General features: G+C 35.7%; 1 protein-coding gene across 1 annotated transcript in view; it reads left to right on the forward strand.

Moving 5' to 3' along the window:
* Positions 1–18,603, forward strand: part of lrrc4cb (leucine rich repeat containing 4C, genome duplicate b) — a 60,407-nt gene extending 41,804 nt beyond the window's left edge. Inside the window, exon 2 of the mRNA XM_056462050.1 lies at positions 14,244–18,603. Coding sequence (XP_056318025.1) covers positions 14,294–16,189 — 1,896 coding nt within the window. The 5' untranslated portion in view covers positions 14,244–14,293 and the 3' untranslated portion in view covers positions 16,190–18,603. The remainder of the gene's footprint in view (positions 1–14,243) is intronic.
* The last annotated feature ends 534 nt before the right edge of the window (positions 18,604–19,137 follow it).

The following is a 19,137-nucleotide window of genomic DNA, read 5'->3' on the forward strand; positions in this document are numbered from 1 at the left end:
TTCTTTTCAACTCCTCGTCTGCAATAATTAATATTTCGCTTAATCTAATTCTTTATTTGTGGAATTTATTTTCAGTTTATTACAGTTGTTTTCTCAGCGTCTACTGATATGTAATTACTTGGAATTAATTAGATCAATTATTGAGAAAGGAACAGACTGCCCTAACTGTTACTCAATATATAATTATGCACTCCTGGTAAGAAGACTACTGAATGTTATTTCAAATGAATCAACATTAATTTATTTATTTATTTAACGTATAACTGTAATGTGGGTTTGGTGTGTAAAGTCAAGCATTGTGTGTTCTTTTTTTCATATGAAGCATACATCCATCATAATGTGCATAATATGAAAGCAATTAAAATGCAAAAACAAGTGGTTTTTAGATTTAAATAAATTTGCTATGAAAACATTAATACAGTACATGCATTTTGCTTTCTTTTTTATCAGATAACTAATTTGTGATTCATAAAATGTCATTTTTACAACAATGCAGCAATCATGTTTAATCCCAATGAGCACAAATGCAGATCAAATGAATATCTTGAACATTCAGTGCAGAATCGGTTAAAAATGTTTGATATTTACAGTATGATTTAAGATTGTAGAGTCTCTAAAAGCTGTCAGAAGCAGTACCATAATCACTCTTTCTTTTTCATCAAACAAAAAGTCATCTGCAAAACTAAGGGGTGGAAATTAGGCCCAAAATCTGCTTTAAACTCTAGAAATGTGCGGCCAGCCGTAGAAAGCACGTTCTTTTTAGTTTAATATCAAGCTTAATATTAAAGTTATCATATTACAGGAAAAGTTCTGTTGCACTTTTTGATGGCAGATGAGCTTAGAATGAAATATGATAATATTTGAGCAGTGGGTGTCTGTTTGAGATGAGACAACAAAGCTGATTTTGATTTTAAATGCTAATTTGAGAGAGTTAAGTGTTATTTTAATACGTTTTCTCAAAGATTCTGTTTCTTTAAACCTTATTGCTGTTGTGTTGTCTTTACGCTTTTGTGTGTTTTTTTCAGTATGTGTCAAAGGTGTTTCTGCAGAACACCAAAGCAATTAATAAAATTGACATAGGAGACCTTAAGGAATATTCTGGCTTTGCAAAGAGTACTGAAGGGAAAATTTTATCAAAATGCATTAGATTGACAATTTGCTTTCATGGATCATGAACTCCAGCAAAGAGCAAGGACTAGCCTTGTATGTGTGTTTGAATAATTGTTAAATTGCTGTTGATTAGTAAAATGCTGCCATTGATTATGTCGTCTGAAAAGAGCTTGATTCCTATAGCTAATTGCCAACACTTTTTATATTGAAAAAAATATTATTTCATTTTATATTTATATATTTATTCATTTTATATTTGTATATTTTTATTCATATTGATTTCTTAATGATATACTTTCTATTTGTCAATAAATACCAGTATTTAATGAGACTTTCACAATCACACACACTCAAAAATCTGTAAAATTAGAGGTAAAAAAAAAACTGTTGATGCCAATATTTTATCGTACGATACAAAATGTAAAATGAATGTCAAATATGTTTGGTAAGCTACCATATTTCATTCATTTGTAGTGTTAAGGTGCAGTATATAAGTTTGACACCCAGTGGTTGAATTAGGTATTGCACACCTGGTTTAAAACAAAGGCAAATGCAGGTTGCCAGATTGACGACACCAACAGGAACGAGTCTGACTATCTAGCCTAAAGGGTGATTTAAATCATGTTCTATATAAAAGCAACGGCAAAAGATAGAAGGAATATTTTCAATATTAAAACAGTTTTTTTGTTCTAACAACACCTGAAATTTCTATTTTAGAAACGGATTCTATTTCATGCAGCTAAACAACAGAAAACTAAGACAATGATCACCTTAGGTACTGTACACCTCATGTGCTTTATTCAGTGTTAAATGCTAATAATGTGAGTTTGAATGCATTTTCACGTGACATTTATTGCCATACTACTGAAAGCAGCAGCAGATCTTGAAAACAAAATAAACAGTTTGAAACTGAACTTAAGAACTGTGACTGAGTGGAAAATACATATCAGTGATTCAGCATGTACATTTAATAATGTTGAAGATGTTTAATATGTATTAATTAGATAATAAACCTTACAATTTCTTTGGGGTGCAGTAAGTGCACTATTTTGTGCTTCTATATGGCTGTATTTAAATTTCTGTCATGTTTCATGTGGTGCAAACAGCCAAGTTGCTTATCACTGCAAATCTCATCAGGTAGTGTGTTGTTAGGACATGGGTTCACAATATAAGCTGCTTATCTAATGTTTACATTCGTAATATTTATATTATTTGCTAATTAATAACCTCATGTGGAATCTGCGTCTCATTTTGGAGTCTGCTACTGTCCACAGGAGGTCGCATGGACGCACATATTAAGAACCTTCCTGACTTGATGAATGAAATACGCTGTTTCAGCAAGGCAGCACGGGGTGCTGAAATATAATTGGCTAAACTGGCATTGGGTGTGTTAAATGACCAAAACAAAAACAGATGTTCCAGCACGTAACTCACATTTTCATAGCAGAATATCTGACTTCAGCATTGTTTTTCAGATAAACAAGATTGTTCACTTAGCATGTTTCTTAAATATCTGCAAACATATTATGGTATTTTTATGCTTTAAAATATCAAAAACGTACATACAGCACCTTTAATACACCAATGTTTTGAAGTACTTACACCTACACATCACATGCATTGTTAAAAAGGCAAAAGGTGCGTTCGACATGAAGCACGGCTGCAGCTGGAGATCAACGAGGGCAGTGTTGAAAACGGAGCCGTCAAGCCGGACAGCTGGACACTTCAGGGTTTAATGGTGCATCAGTCATGATGACCAATCACATGGCGTTATCTTCATTTTTTTTTTATAACAACAAAAGATTTACAGTTAAAATAAAATAGAATACGGTCTCTACAAACTAGTTCATCTTTAAACGATAAGGGAATTATGAATTAAATATTTAACAAACGCATGAGAAACAAGGGGAAACGAGAGGGTAATATAAACATAAAAATGAATAGGCCTGTTAAATACAAAGCAATAAGCACAAATTCTAGGAGTTTAAACTCTTTAGGCTAATACATCAGCAAATCTATGATGGTGATGTTTATATAAAACTACTTACTAATATATATATATTTTTTTTAAAAGATTTGTGTGTTGAGCATCAATTTAGAAAACGTTTGCACCTCATTAATTTTTAATTGAACTGGATAATTTAGATTTTTAATTTTGATTATTTGTTTAAACATGTCATTATGATATATAAATTGTGGTTATGCGTATAAATTATACGAAATTATGAATCGTTTATGTAACATGGCATTAAATTACTTACTGTTTATTTCTTTGCATTGACAGTTGTTCTCCCCCCTCTTTTTCCCCTGCTCTGCCGGCCACGCCCACTCCTCCTTCTGCTCGCAGCGCTCCACGCCCATCATGGAGCATTTTTTTTTAAATACTGATATAGACTTGGAACTGAAAGAGCGGGGTTTCCTGACCCTTTAAAAAGGGAATTCTTAGAATGTCAATTGATCAAATTTTATATTAAGGAAACTTACTGTTTACTAGGTTACAGATTTTAACAGTAACATTTTTACAGTTTTTTTTTACCGTTTAATTCACGGCCATGTTTTACAGTGCAGATATAGAGACTAGTTTGAGAACAAATACATATAAGTTTGGAAATTTCTTATACCTGAAAAATTTTATATGCAGGATGCCTTGTGGTTTGCTCATACGCAATTAATGTCACCCATTTTTAAATCCATTTTAAATTTTATGGTTATAAAGTCATTCTCGTGTCACCCATTTTTGATGCAGGTCTGTAGCTAATAACTCAATCAATACCCGAGAGATCAGTGTGCTTCCTCTGTAAATTCCTTGGTTATTTTTGGTAATGAAAAAGAGGCTCCTGCCAGGACATGCCCTGATTACCTCACGCATGCCATTAAATGTGCGTCCATTGGAAGTTCTCTCGGCTTCGCACAGTAAGGTGTCAATTATGCTGCTGCTAACTAACATTCATTGCCTACCGGTGAGATTAGCGTCTCACTGTGACTAAATCAATCACGGCCCTCAGTTTTAACAATTTCATAAGCTGATCAGCCACACAGATGCACAGCGAGGACATCTGAGACATTTTACAGCAAAACAGAGTGCCACTCACAAGACACGGTGAAGACTGTGGTGTATAAAAGACAGAACTATTTGGATTTGATGATCACTGATACATTAAAAAAATGATTGTTGTTACTTATTCAAAGTACTTTTTAAAAATGAGCTGAAACAACACAAGTCTTGAGATTTTTGGGGTCAACTTAATTGTTTTAAGTTCAATCCACTGAAATTTGTTGAGTTACAGTGTACACGGTAAAAAAATGATGGGTTCCACAAAATTCCTTCATGTTGTCTCAACACAAATTGATTAAAGGGCACCTATGATGAAAATCATCATTTAAGCTGTTTGGACAAAACTGTGTGTAGGTATAGTGTGTCCACAGTCAAATTATACCATATAATACACTACAATACAATATTTATTTATAAAGCACATTTAAAAACAACTAAAGTTGACCAAAGTGCTGTACATAGGAGTAGTTAAGGCATTGGGGTGCTATAAAGAAAATAAGTCTCTTTTTTATATTTCCTGACGTTAAAATAGGATCCAAATGCCTTTTATTTTGAGGCCAACCACAACATGACGAAGGAGTGCGGTTTTCCCGCTCACTGAATTGACTGAAAGCCACGTATTAACATGTCTTTGTAGTAACACGTATAATCAAATGAACAAGACAGGACATGCACAAAGCAACTGGGATTAAAAGATCTGTTCAGCACTCTGTGATCATCAATCATCATTAAATGTGATCAAGAATGAGTTTCACAAGTTTAAAATGTTTTTAAAACAGTGCTTGTTTGTAATGAATTACAGCGATTTTACTATCCTTATCACCACAGCCGCATGTCAGTACAATTACAAAAGAAGACGCTTCAGTACCGGTATGTGGACATTAAATCTGGTTTATTTTGTACATTAACATAACGGATATCCATACAGCAGCACATTTGCCATGCAAAAACAGTGCAAAACTAAACACGCACACTGTGTGTGTAACGACATTGTGTGTGTGACTCATTGTCGCAGAAAGGCTTGAATGAACTCAACAAATACAGTTGAAGTCAGAATTATTAGCCCCCTTTGATTTTTTTTTTAAATATTTCCCAAATGATGTTTAACAGAGCAAGGAAATGTTCACAGTATGTTTGATAATATTTTGTCTTCTGGAGAAAGTCTTATTTGTTTTATTTCGGCTAGAATAAAAGCAGTTTTTAATTTTTTAAAACCCATTTTAGGGTCAAAACTACAGACTTTAAGCCAATAACTGACAAAATACCAACTTTGTGTAATTTTGGGCTATGTGTTGATTCAGAGGTCCTGATTCAATTTTATTCGTATTAGCAACCTCTCAATTTTGTTTAATTCAATTCTTTATCTGACTAAGTGAATATAGATTTAACACAAATATTTATATAACTCTTGATATTTCTAAAAATGAATAATAAACGCTTAATTTCAGATGCATTGATACATTAAAACAGAACCCATTGACATCTCTGATTTCAGATGAATGTAACGAACACACAAGTAGACTTAAAATATAGCATATATTTTTTTCAGTCAAAGCTGGAACAGTAGCACCCATATTTCATACAATAAGTTCAACATATATTAATGAGGCTATGAAATACAATCAACCAGAGCAGATAAATAGTTTTTTTTATTCTGTAAATTCTTTAAATTAAAAGTGTATTATTAAGCTGCTGTTCCTAGCTCCAAATTGCTTTCACTTTGGATATGACCAGCATTTGGAATAAAACATTAGAAGAGTAATGAAGTACAGTAATTAATTACTTTTTGTTGTAACGCAGTAGTTGTAAGGCTTTACTAGGCCCACACAAAATCTCCGCAGATTTTTAGCCCATCATCGAGTCTATTTATTTTCATGTGTAAATTTATCTTTGTTCGTTTTTATTGATATAATTAAATGAATTCCAGTAATATTATTGACTAATATAAAAATGTTCATTTGATTTATTTACAATACAGTTTGTACAATACTTTTAGTAGATATATTATATGAGAGACTTGCTTTGTTTACCAAATAAGTGGATCTAATTGGGATTGCATTGTAAACAATTAAGGTTAAAAAGGTACCATTTTTATTTAATATATTAAGTTTTCAGTTATGATACTCCTAAAAACTTTTTACAAAGTTCTGAAATAGCAAAAACTGTCCACAGATTCTGTCTGGCACTAGGCATTACTAATCAATATTCTGTATTATGTTACTCTGTACACGTTCAGTAACACTTGCATTACGACACACTTTTCACCCAAAATTAAATGTTAAAAGAGAAAAAACATCACAAGATATTAAACACAATATTACGTTTTTGTCGATGGAAGGCACATCTTGAAAACAGTCAAAGGCGTAGTGTTATGATGCCATGAATGAGTGTGGGAGTTGTAGTCTTCACATCAGACAGGACTCAATCAGAAATCATGTTCATGGATGAGCTTCTCAACTGGTGGGTCACGACCTAAATGTGAATCGACTAAATGTTTTGAGTGGGTCACATCGTGTACTTGTGATGCACAACTTTAATTTCAAAAGTTGTGTGTGAAAGCAGCAAAGAGCGAGTGGTTTCAGTGGTAGTGTGGAGGCAACGCACATCTAATGCTCCAGCACATAAATTCCTGCCGCTTTCACAATTAAGTGTCAGTTTAAACTGTGAGTCTGCTTGCCAGGTAAAAATACAAATATTTACTGTGTGTGAAATTCTGTGTCTGACATGAAAATCTTGCTAGACATGTTCATGATAGCAAATAAAAATAACACAAGCACTATTTTGTTATGTTACGAATTAATATGTCTCTCATTAAAAGAAAAATAAACTTTCCCAAGCAGTCAGCTGTTATACTTTGCTCACAGCACTCTTCAAATAGCATGCACAAAACATTTTATTCATCACTTCATTATAAATAAAGGGAAAAAATATGACCAGCACTCAAATTCTTTTTAAACAACTGTCGTGGCTCTTGATACTTTACTATTATTTAATTGAATGATCAAAAATAGTTTTGGTGGTGCTATTTAGTGTTAGATAACCAAAAAAGAAAAGAAAATTGGGTTATTAATTACTCACCCTTATGTTGTTTCAAACTTATGTGCGTACAAAAGTATTCTTGTAAATTTAAATATTACAATTAAACCACTGTAGACACATGGTCTGTTTTGAGAATTATTTATTTGTTTTGTTTTGGTGTTTTTCTGGACTTTGAATGTCTCATGACCGTTGATGGCCATAGAGGAAGAGGGAGATTTCAGATTTACTTTGTTCAACAACAGAAAGCCCCCATGAAATCAAAACTAACCATATGATTTTGTTAGATCACATTGCTAGTTTTTTTGGTGAACAAATCATTTGTGCATGTCATTGAGAAAACAAATAGCTTGTCCTTCTAATCATTGATTAATAATTGAAATCTGAAAATGCACTTCCTGATTTTTTCAGTTAAATTGTCTGATTACGCATATCTTAGGTATCGGGAGTGTCTAACATATTTAACTACGTCTCTCCAACTGTCAGTTTAGACAACTAACAGAAATGGTGTGCAGGTGTGAGCAGGAATCCCCATCTTTCCGAATGAAGTGCCTACTTTACTACATCCAATCAGCTCGCAGTAGAAAAACAAGCCACACCCACTGTTTTCTCATTTAAAACTCTGTTTCTCTAGGAACTGCATCACAATATGAACAAAAAAATAGTCACAGCTTTCAGTTCGTGTGAACTTTAAAATCACATGAAAGAGTTTAATTGATGGGGTGATTTTTAACTTTTGGGTTAGCTCTACCCTTTAATAACATAATAAAAAAAATTGGGTGAACTTACCCTTCAATGTTTATTCATAGATACTTATAAAGATGGATGGATGGATGCATGTATGTATGTATGAATGGATAGGTGGATGGGTGGGTGGGTGTATGGATAAATTGATGGATGGATACATAGATGGATAAATGGATGGATACGTGGATGGATGGATAAATAGATCGATAGATAGATAGATTGATTGATCAATGAATGGATCGATGTTTAAAAATGTGGCCAATTTGTAAACATCAGATTTCCGTGGTCCTAAACTGACCTGTCCCACATAAGCAAAAGAACAGCTATACAGTGTAAACTTTCTGATTGTGTACACACTGTGTATAATGATTCTGCAGACAACCACAGTATATTTTCTGAAGTGTAAATGGTTGTTTTGTTAGTAGTGATGCTACACAGGCTCATTCTGAAAACGTAGCCCTATATACATTTCTGGAGATTGGTATGGAGGTGGTATGACCGCTTAGCTCTGTGTGGATGGCTTTCCCGCTGTTACAGTTCCAGTTTGTCCAGTAGCTCGCCATGCACGTAGGCGGACTTGAGAAACAGTGAGGGTTTGACTGGATTTGAGTCCGGCGTATAACAGTTTCAGAAAGCAGAAACAGAAAGGCAAAAAATAAAATAAACAAGTAAATAACAGGGTGAGAATGTGGTCAATTCTGAAAACGTAGTACGAATCAGGCGAGGGCTTTTCATTTTCTGTTGGGTTTAGACAAGTGGGTGTTCGGGTCAATCGGTGCTTTTGAAAACACTATTGGTTGGGTCTAGGGAAGGAGGTGGGTGGGTCAATTGATCGGTCAGTCATTCAGTCAGTCGACAGCAGCCTCTGGTGGATTTACGCGAGAAGAGCAGGTGCGAATGGCACTCGTGAGAGACATTTGAGATCTCAAAAAGCATACACAGAAACCTCTGGTGGATTCGTGAAAAAAAAACCAGCAAAAAATCTCCTAGGACGCATTTGGCGCTCTCCAGAAATGTATATAGCGGTACGTTTTTAGAATGAGCCTGGGTTGTACTAATGTGCATCTCAGTGTCTGAAACCTTAAATTTGTGTTATGTAATTAAAAAAATGAAAAGTAATCTATGACAAGTGCAGATTTAATACCACATATGAAAGTGGCACACTTAGTATTAAAAATATCAGACGCCATGGACTTTCTGTTCACCCTGGGAAACAAAAACAGATCAGAGGCACTGCAGTGTGAACATAGACTCTAAATAACATTATTCAAGTGGTTTTGTTTGTTTTTTTATATTTTAATAAAAAATCGTATGTATTGTGCCATCAAGTTTGCTTCTGTAGTAACTCAAAAGGAATACAGCATCATGTAACACTACAATTCTAAGACAGCAATATTGTAAGGTTCAATTTCGTATTACTTATTTTTTTTTGCAATAAGTCATGAAAGTGAAGTGATTTTAGCTCTCGCATACTGGGATGTCTCTTTCTGCACAATGCTTAGGGTGTATCTGCCACAGAAAAGCACTTGTCAGTCTATTTAAACCATTTTAAGAACTCATTAAACACATTCTGCTCCTTCTTTGTGCTCATCCACGTAATGTACTGTAATGTAAATGAGCAACACTGTGCTGTTGATTGACATTATATATGGCCCAGCTAACCGTTCATCCCCTGATGTGCTCTCGAAGACACTTAGAAAACCCCTGGAATGCAGAATATAGAAAAAAATTAACTCATAGCCTTTAAGAATTGATTTCAAGTTGTTTTTTAAACAAATGATACATATTTTTGCCAGCACTATGTCTAATAGAGTAGTTATATCAACCCACATTTACATCATGCATTAAGGTTTTTGTATTATTGAAGTCATGCAACTTTAACCAATCACGCTTGATGCCATACTAATCACAAAGCTCTCTATCTCATACTTTATTTACTTTTCAACTGTGCTAAAGACATTCTAAGAGTAAAATCAAGTAATTATGAGCTTGCTCTTGTAAATGAAAGCATCTCCATAACACTTTATAATAACAGTACATGAATAATCGTGTAATAATACCTGAATTGAATGAAACTTGCATGAAACTTGAGTATTATCAAGGTCTAATGGAATCATACATAAATAACGGCCAATTTAGCTACATCTTCTCTATGTTTGATAGTTCATGCATTAATTAACTTGTGGGGAGAAAATGAAACATGCGTGAGAATAAATAAGAAGAACTCCGACTTTGAATTTAACATGGAAGATTTAAAACAGTTATATAAATGTTTGTTTTTCCATGTGCAGTTATGTGACATACTGTGTAGTGACTGGATACAAGTGTGGTGTCTTACGTGCATTAAACTATTCAAATGTAGTCTCATTCATTTTGAGATTTTAGTTGTTGATTTAAAATGTTTAGTTATAGCTATTTTCCATGACTTTCCATCAACGGGATGTTTATTAGTATCCCACAATACCATAATGCTGACATTTTAATGTAATAAATATTCCTTATTTTGTAATTGTAAATTATCATTAAAGACAAGTTTGCATCTGCATACACTGTAAAAAAATGCTGGGTTCCACACAATCAGTGTTGGGACATTCATTCATTCATTTATTTTCCTTAGGATTTGTCTCTGATTTGTCAGATGTCGCCACAGCGGAATGAACCAACTATTCCAGCATATGTTTAACGCAGTGTATGCCCTTCCAGTCGCAACCCTATACTGTGAAACACCTATACACTATCACATTCAAACATGCACTCGTACACTACAGCCAATTTTGTTCACCCAATTCACCTATACCCACGCAAACACGCAACTCCACATAGAAATGCCAACTGGTACAGCCGGAAGTCTAACCAGCGAACTTCTTGCTGTGAGGCAACAGAGCTAGCCACTGAGCCACTGAGTCACGGAGCCACCCGTGTTGGGACATGAAAGAACTTGTTACTCAATAAGTTAACAGATTAAAAATATTAGTTAACTTATTAGTTGTTGTTTTTTTTTCCTAATTTAAGTGGATTGAACATAAAACAAGTAAGTTGTCGCCAAAACTCAAAAATTGTGTTGTTTCATGTATTTTTGACTGTATATTTTTAGCTTTGATTAGCATTAGCATAAACTGCTTCTTTTACTGGTATGTTTGGACTTTCTTTTGTGTCCATATATTGAAAGAAATAAAGCGTATTTTTAAGATTTACTTTTTCTACTTATGGTGTATATTAAAATAATGTGTGCGTAGTGCATGTTTATTTAAGGAATTTGCTTTAATTTACTTACTTAATAATAATAATAATAATAATAATAATAATAATAATAATAATTCCTTACATTTATATTGCGCTTTTCTGGGCTCTCAAAGCGCTTTACACATTGGGGGAATCTCCATCCACCACCACCACCACTACTTTCGGTCATCCAATACCTATTGACATTTTCCTTAGTAGAAGAGTAAAGAACTTTTTTTCCCGATATTGTTGATTTATTAAAAGCATCTAAAACAGGGGTCACTGATCTCGGTCCTGAAGGGCCAGTGTCCCTGCAGGGTTTAGCTCCAACTTGCCTGAACACACCTGGCTGGGTGTTTCAAGTATACCTAGTAAGACCTTGATAAGCTCGTTTAGGTGTGTTTGATTAGAGTTGGAGCTAAAATCTGCAGGACACCGGCCCTCCAGGAACAAGTTTGGTGACCCCTGGTCTAAAAGATTCCCGTTCCATTTAAGAGACCAAAAAAAATTACAGGTAAAATCTAATAAATAGCAGTGCATCCAGCCAATACATTGAGGTGAAGTGAAAATATTCACAATATTATTACCTTTAATCTAGGGGTGTGACGATAACCACGTCACGCATTACTGTAATGAGACGTCAACCGCAGTGATGTGGTTATTACTGTCATCACCGTTCATTATTTGTTTATTATTTATTTTTGCTCATGAAACTTTCAGGAGTGTATAGAAAAACAGAATAAATCAAATAAATAGAATAAAATGCCTGCCCTGAATATTTTTCACTTAGATTACAAATTTAGATTACAAAACAAAAACACTGACTAAATCCTTTTTAATAACTGGCAAATGCTGTTTTTTCATACTAAGTTTTTTTTTCTTCCCTCAAATAAATATAGCAGGCCTACTAACTCAAATCAATAAGCATTTTTAATGCACTGCTGTAATTCCTATATCACAAACCTTTATCAACATTTTTAATACAAGTCATTATTTTAAAGATTATGAATTGAGAATCTGATTTTACCACAGCTGTGCACTTTCATTTTCTCGTCACAGCCCTACTTTAATCCACAGTCCCAAAAAACAGTTGACAGCACACTAACAACTCACTCTTCACTACATTTTGGTGCATAAATCACAATATGGAGGCACAGAAGGAAAAATAAATAGCCAAAACTAGTTGATGACAATTAGGGCAGAACAATAGTATATCGTATGAGCATTGATATCACAATGTGTGTATCCACAATAGTCACATCTCAAAATGTGATTGTTTATTAAAGATTAAAAGTAAAAGGTATTTTTTATTATTATTTATATGATGATGACCATGTCATTTTACATTTCATTTGTACTTGATTACTGATACACTCCCAGAAAAACATAAAGCACTGTTTATTCTTTTATTTCTGCTCTTTTGTATTTATATGTGCTTGAAATTTATTATATTTTATGCAGATGCTTGTCATAGAAAAAATATGTAATTATCCCAGTTGATCTAAATTATTGAAATGTTCCCAAATATAGAATTTAAATCATCATTTAATTCATATTTAATTCATTCCATTTAATCATATTATATTCATATCAAAATATATATTGCAGCAAAACTAAATATCGCAATTACAGATTTTTCCAATATCACGCAGCCCTAGTTAGTATTTCATTAATAGTAATGACACAAAAATAACACTGAACTAATACTGAGCAATTCAGTGATTAATTCTGCAAATTACATTTTAATTATGACATTTTATACATTTAATTAAAACTCAACTTTGTTAAAAACTCTTTAAAAACTTCTTTAATAGTTAATTAATGCATGAACATGTATAATAATACATAACGCAAGCGTGTACTAACATGTAGTAAAGGTTACTGTTATTCATATGTACTGTAACTCCATTTGCAGTTGCAGCTAAGTTTAGCTCTTCACTGATCATATTCTTTTCCTGCCTTCATTAATTATCTCTAGTACATGGTTATTCGTGTAATGTTATTTTAAATTGTTACAAGCAATTTTACAACACACTAAAAGTTTGAAAGTGAGTTTGTAAGAGGTCTAGGTATCCAGATTTTCTCTCCTTATTTTCCTGTCATTATTCATAAGAATACATGTTATAGCAACCTATAACAGCGCAGGTAATAAGACATTTTATTTTTCATAAAAACACTTGAACAGGTAATGAGAGCAGAGACTTGCAAGCTGAAGGGATTTTAAATTTAGTGTGTGCTGTAGCAATGGCACTTTTCTTGTGGGTTTTGACAATTCGGTTTCCGTGTATCTTCATAGCATGTGCGAGCATATAGCGCTGAATATACAAGCCCAACACACCTCCTTATCTCCCAGATATGCCCTGCAACGGACCTGTCTGCAGCTTAATCCATCCCTCTGACAGCTTGCTGTGACAGGATTTCCATATATCTTATTTTAGCGCATAGCATAAAAGAGCGGTTTTGAGACTTTCACACTCATGGCACTTAATAATATTATGATAAATAAAATATAATATAATAAGAGTTGTCTACTAAAAGCAGTTGATTTTTCTATTTAAAAATATGTTCGGATAATAAAGCGACTTTATTATTCTCTGTTCAAATCAATGGTATTTATTCCCCTGTTAATTGCAAGATGTCTCGATTAAACCAAGAAAGCAGGGACAGAAAATTAGGTTTTGCCAAAGAGATAAACATGATTTAGCCCTGTTAGATATAGTGCTACAAATATAGTGCGTCTTTCAGTCACTAGTTCCTATGAATTGTTGCTTGTGCTTCATTGTGCAGGCTCATTACACAGCATTAAATGGCAGTAATGATGCTCAATTCATCAGTCAAATTGGAAAAGTATATTTTGCATGTAAATTGCCTAAACAGCAATACTTGTTTTTGTTCGGCATCATCAGAAATGTCCGTGCAGCCCCATTTGATGGAAGGATTTGTTCTTTTTTGTTATGATAAATTGCAGAAGATCAGCAGAATTTGATGTTCTGTTTGACTGCCATCATGCTACGCTGACACTTCTACATGACATATTTTGCTAACAGATGTATTTTTCTCTTCTTTTTTCCAGACTGCCTGTAAATGTTTGGGGAGAGAAAATCAGCAGGCATTAAATTATGAATGTTGAACAAGATGACCTCTTTCCATCAGCGCCAGATGTTGAGAGGTCCTAGATGGAAAGGGGCTTGGTTTGACCCCTTGTTTCTCCTGCTTTTAGCCCTGCAGTTGCTTGTTGTCGCTGGACTGGTGCGAGCCCAAACCTGTCCATCCGTATGTTCCTGCAGTAATCAGTTTAGCAAGGTCATCTGCACACGCAGAGGGCTAAAAGATGTCCCTGATGGCGTTTCCACTAACACACGCTATCTAAACCTCCAGGACAATCAAATCCAGGTCATCAAAGTGGACAGTTTCAAGCATCTACGGCACCTTGAGATCCTGCAGCTTAGCAGAAACCACATCCGCAACATTGAGATTGGCGCCTTTAATGGGCTGACCAGCCTTAACACACTGGAGCTATTTGACAATCGTCTTACGACCATCCCCAATGGCGCCTTTGAGTACCTATCAAAACTAAAAGAGCTGTGGCTTAGGAATAACCCTATCGAGAGCATACCGTCTGATGCCTTCAGTCGCTTGCCCTCCCTTCGCCGGCTGGACTTGGGGGAGCTAAAGCGTCTCTCCTACATCTCGAGTGGGGCATTTCAGGGCTTGAGTAACCTTCGCTACCTGAATCTGGGCATGTGTAACCTCAAAGAGGTCCCAAACATTCAGCCCTTAATTCGCCTGGATGAGCTGGAGATGTCCGGGAACCAACTCACTGTCATCCAGCCCAGCTCTTTTAAGGGTCTTGTTCATCTCCAGAAGCTGTGGATGATGCACGCCCAAGTCCAAACCATAGAGCGCAACTCTTTTGACGACCTGCACTCTTTGCGAGAACTCAACCTGGCTCATAACAACCTTACCTTTTTACCCCATGATCTCTACACGCCTTTGCACCACCTGCAAAGAGTGCACTTGCATCACAATCCCTGGAACTGCAACTGTGATATTCTTTGGCTGAGCTGGTGGCTGAGAGAGACCGTACCAACCAACACCAGCTGCTGCGCTCGCTGTAATTCCCCTCCCAGCCTCAAGGGGCGCTACATCGGCGAGCTAGACCAGAGCTACTTTCAGTGCTACGCACCTGTTATCATCGAGCCACCTGTCGACCTCAATTTGACTGAAGGAATGGCAGCAGAGCTCAAATGCCGGACGAATTCAGTGACTTCAGTCAGCTGGCTAACACCAAATGGCTCCATCATAACACATGGGGCACTCAAGATGCGCATCACCGTCCAAAATGACGGAACACTAAACTTCACCAACGTTACTCTTCAGGACACAGGAACCTACACTTGCTATGTAAGCAACATGCTAGGCAACACTTCGGCCTCGGCAGTCCTCAATGTGACGTCAATTGACAACAGCGGCTTTAGTTACTTCACAACAGTCACCGTAGAGACAATTGAAACCCCAATCGATGGGGAGAGCAGGACACCCGTCCAGCCTTCTTTTGGCTGGGCTTCCTCCTCGACCACAAGGGGAACGCCGATTGCCACAGAGAGAGCGTACACCATCCCTGTGACGGAAATAGACATTGATGGTGCTCTCAACGGTTTGGAGGAGGTGATGAAGACCACCAAGATCATCATCGGCTGCTTTGTGGCCATCACGCTCATGGCGGCCGTCATGCTCATAATATTTTACAAGATGCGCAAGCAGCACCACCAGCAGGATCACGACGGGCCGAGTCGCAGCATGGAGATCATCAGCGTACACGAGGACCTGACCAGGGTTCCTGCCATGGAGAGTCATCTGACTCTTCCACCCCTGGAGCATGACCATTACAACCACTATAACTCCTACAAAACTGCGTATAACCACGTGTCTGCTCTCAGCTCGCTGCATAGTTCTGTGCATGAACCTTTACTAATCCAAGCCAGCTCAAAGGATAACGTACAGGAGACGCAAATTTGACAACGTTGGGTGAAACGAACTCTACTAATGCTGTTTCAGTTTTGAAGATGACAGTGTGGATTAAGACATTCAGCAGCATCATTAAGAGCCAGGGTGTATGTATCATTATTTTAACAAGTGTCTTTACAAATCTTATTTATTTAAAGATATGTGAAGTGACTGAGTCATGAAATCATGAGAAAGATTATCTCTTTTTTATTTCTAAACTGATTAATGAATGGGTTATTTCCATCTGCTGGTATAGAATCAAGTCCAACTGCCATTCTTATCAATGAGATTTTATTTTTAGTCGTGGCACATTACATCCATTGCTCCAGTGTGTTTTCAATTTTGGAGACTGCAAACAAAACCTGGCCCCCGAAAACAGCAGGCGTTAAATCACATGGAGCTCTTAAGATGTGAATGGTGGGCCTGATGGATACGGCAACTCTAGAGAGGTGTATAAATGGTTACATTTCCCCATGAAAAATCCTGTTAGTGAACAAAAAAGGAAAAGCTTTCATTGTCAGGGCCCGGATTATTCTCCAAATGCAGCTTGTGGGGAAGGAAATATTCCCTGTATTTATAGAAGCGACTGTTCTGAACACACGACTTCAATTCAGAAAATTGGTTTGCATAATTGCCTTGAATTACGGTTCTCGAGTCAAGTTATTATCGAAAATACTCTACGGCATTTCGGCATTCAGCATTATTTGCGAAATCTGTAAATCTATTTATAGCTGTAAATGTCAACATATTAGATGGATTTTATACATCAGTGAGCATCAAGGTAGTACAATTACAGTCGCGGTGCCACATGTGTGGGATGTAACTGGGGTTTTTTCATGACATGCAAGATACTGTATGAAATAACCCAGAATGGCTGAGGGAATATGATTTCTAAGATTGCGCATTGTGCGGGTGTCTGACAAAAATGACTATGAGGAAATGAATAATGAAATAAAAAATAGCCTGCTAATGTCACCATGGAAACCAGTGACCTAGTGGAAAACACACCAAGCAAAATCAGAGTGCTACCCAGTGCTTAAAACACGCAATGTTTTTTTTTGTTGTTTTTTTTTTTTTTTGAGAGAGAGATCTGCATTTGTTTTTCCAATTGAAGTGATTTGTAAACCACAGGTTCTTGCTGTGAACGTGCGCTTTTGTATGTCTGAGTCTTATCTACCGCATAATATCAGTAATTATTTTACCAGTCATTGAGTGTTTTTTTGATTCTGTTGTGCATTTCTGGAATGGTTTATTGGACCGGCAACTGCATACCTCACCTAACATGATGATGATGATGATGATGAATGTGCGTCCATGTGTGTGAAGCATTGTGTGTTTCTATATGTTTATATGCTCCAGCAGGAAACTCTGTTTTTCACCCGGCTTGTGTATTGCTTTCTCAAACTGTTTCTCAGAGTTGATAAAACCTGATGTGTGATGTCTCTCTCTCTCTCTCCTCCCTGTTTTAATCATTTTGGACAGCATGATAAGAAGAAGTGATACTGGTCTCACCAGTCAACTGCTGAAGTAAACCTAATAGGTTCATATGTCAAAGGCATCAGAAAGGTACACGAAGAATATACCTCTAATTCATCACACGTGCTGACAAGTTTCATTTGAAATAGATGTGTTTGCCAGCAGGGAATTCATCAAACAGCATTTTGTACGTAAGCTTGTAATCTTACATTTTCGCATTGAATTAACCGAGTCGTCTACTGAATGTGACAAGTTTCAAATCAAAGTCGATCTCATATGATTATTTTTTACATTTAATTCTATGACCCCTTTTATGTTCGCCTCATTCATATATGGAAGATGAATTATAACCTTATGTTAAGCATTTCATAAATGATGAACTGTTGCTTCCCAGCATATGTGTTTTTTATTAATTATTTTTTGTATGCAATTAAAAAAAGAATCCTGCCCTTTTTATTGTACATATTAGGTGGGATAAATTGGGACGCTAGAAGAAAATAAACAGCATTGGGCTGTTGAAAAAAAAAAGAATCATGAAAATGTCTCTGTTTTCAGAGGAGGGTCTGTACATGAATGCTATAGCTTGATCCAATCTGCTTCAGTGTTCCTGAGCACTACACCGGTTACAGAGGCTACTATGGCTAGATCATTGAATCCTAGAAAATCAGTGTTGGACTAAGCAGATTCTCGTTTCTTTTCTTCTCGTGATTTGTTTGTTACTGGTAACTCATTTTAGATTTCTATGCTGAACTGAAGTGATTTTTTGGCAAGAGAATGTCTCTTTATTGACATGTTTCTACAAGAACTGTTACTGAAAATAACCAATAATATTTCTGTCAAACTACATATTTGCTGATCAGTTCATAATGCTATGGGGATACAGCTAACTAAGCGTTAACCATGAAAAAAAAATACCAGAGATTGTAGTTCATACGGTACATGCTGTAAATGTAAATAAAATGTTTTTTTTTTCTAAAGTGTGAAGTCTTTTTCCCAAGTGTTTTAAATGATCTGAATTAATGCTCATTTTTACAGTCCAGAATGTGCAATTCCAGTATTCTCTATACAAAAGCTATAAATAACAGCTGGTGAATCATACTGAGAACAGCCAAGCAGTGCCATTAGTTCTCAAGGTATATGTTAACCTCATCTGAAGCCTTACATTTTATACCCTATATGTTATTAGATATAATAACATGCTTCATCATTAAAATACATGTCTTCCTTGTGGCTCAAGCTTTAATAGAAAGTGTGAGATATACTGTAAAAATAGACCTGTGCTTCGTTTTCTTCAACATAAAGTTTTCATTATTTTACTGTTACATTCATATGATGTATGAAACCCCCACAGTCCAAAAACATGCGCTATAGGTGAATTGAGTAAACTAAATTGGCCATAAGGTATGAGTGTGAATGTGAGAGTGTATGGGTGTTTTCCAGTATTGGGATGTGGCTGGAAGGGCGTCCACTGTGTAAAACATATG

Source organism: Danio aesculapii, chromosome 7 (genome assembly GCF_903798145.1).
Source record: "Danio aesculapii chromosome 7, fDanAes4.1, whole genome shotgun sequence".
Lineage (NCBI taxonomy): Eukaryota > Metazoa > Chordata > Actinopteri > Cypriniformes > Danionidae > Danio > Danio aesculapii.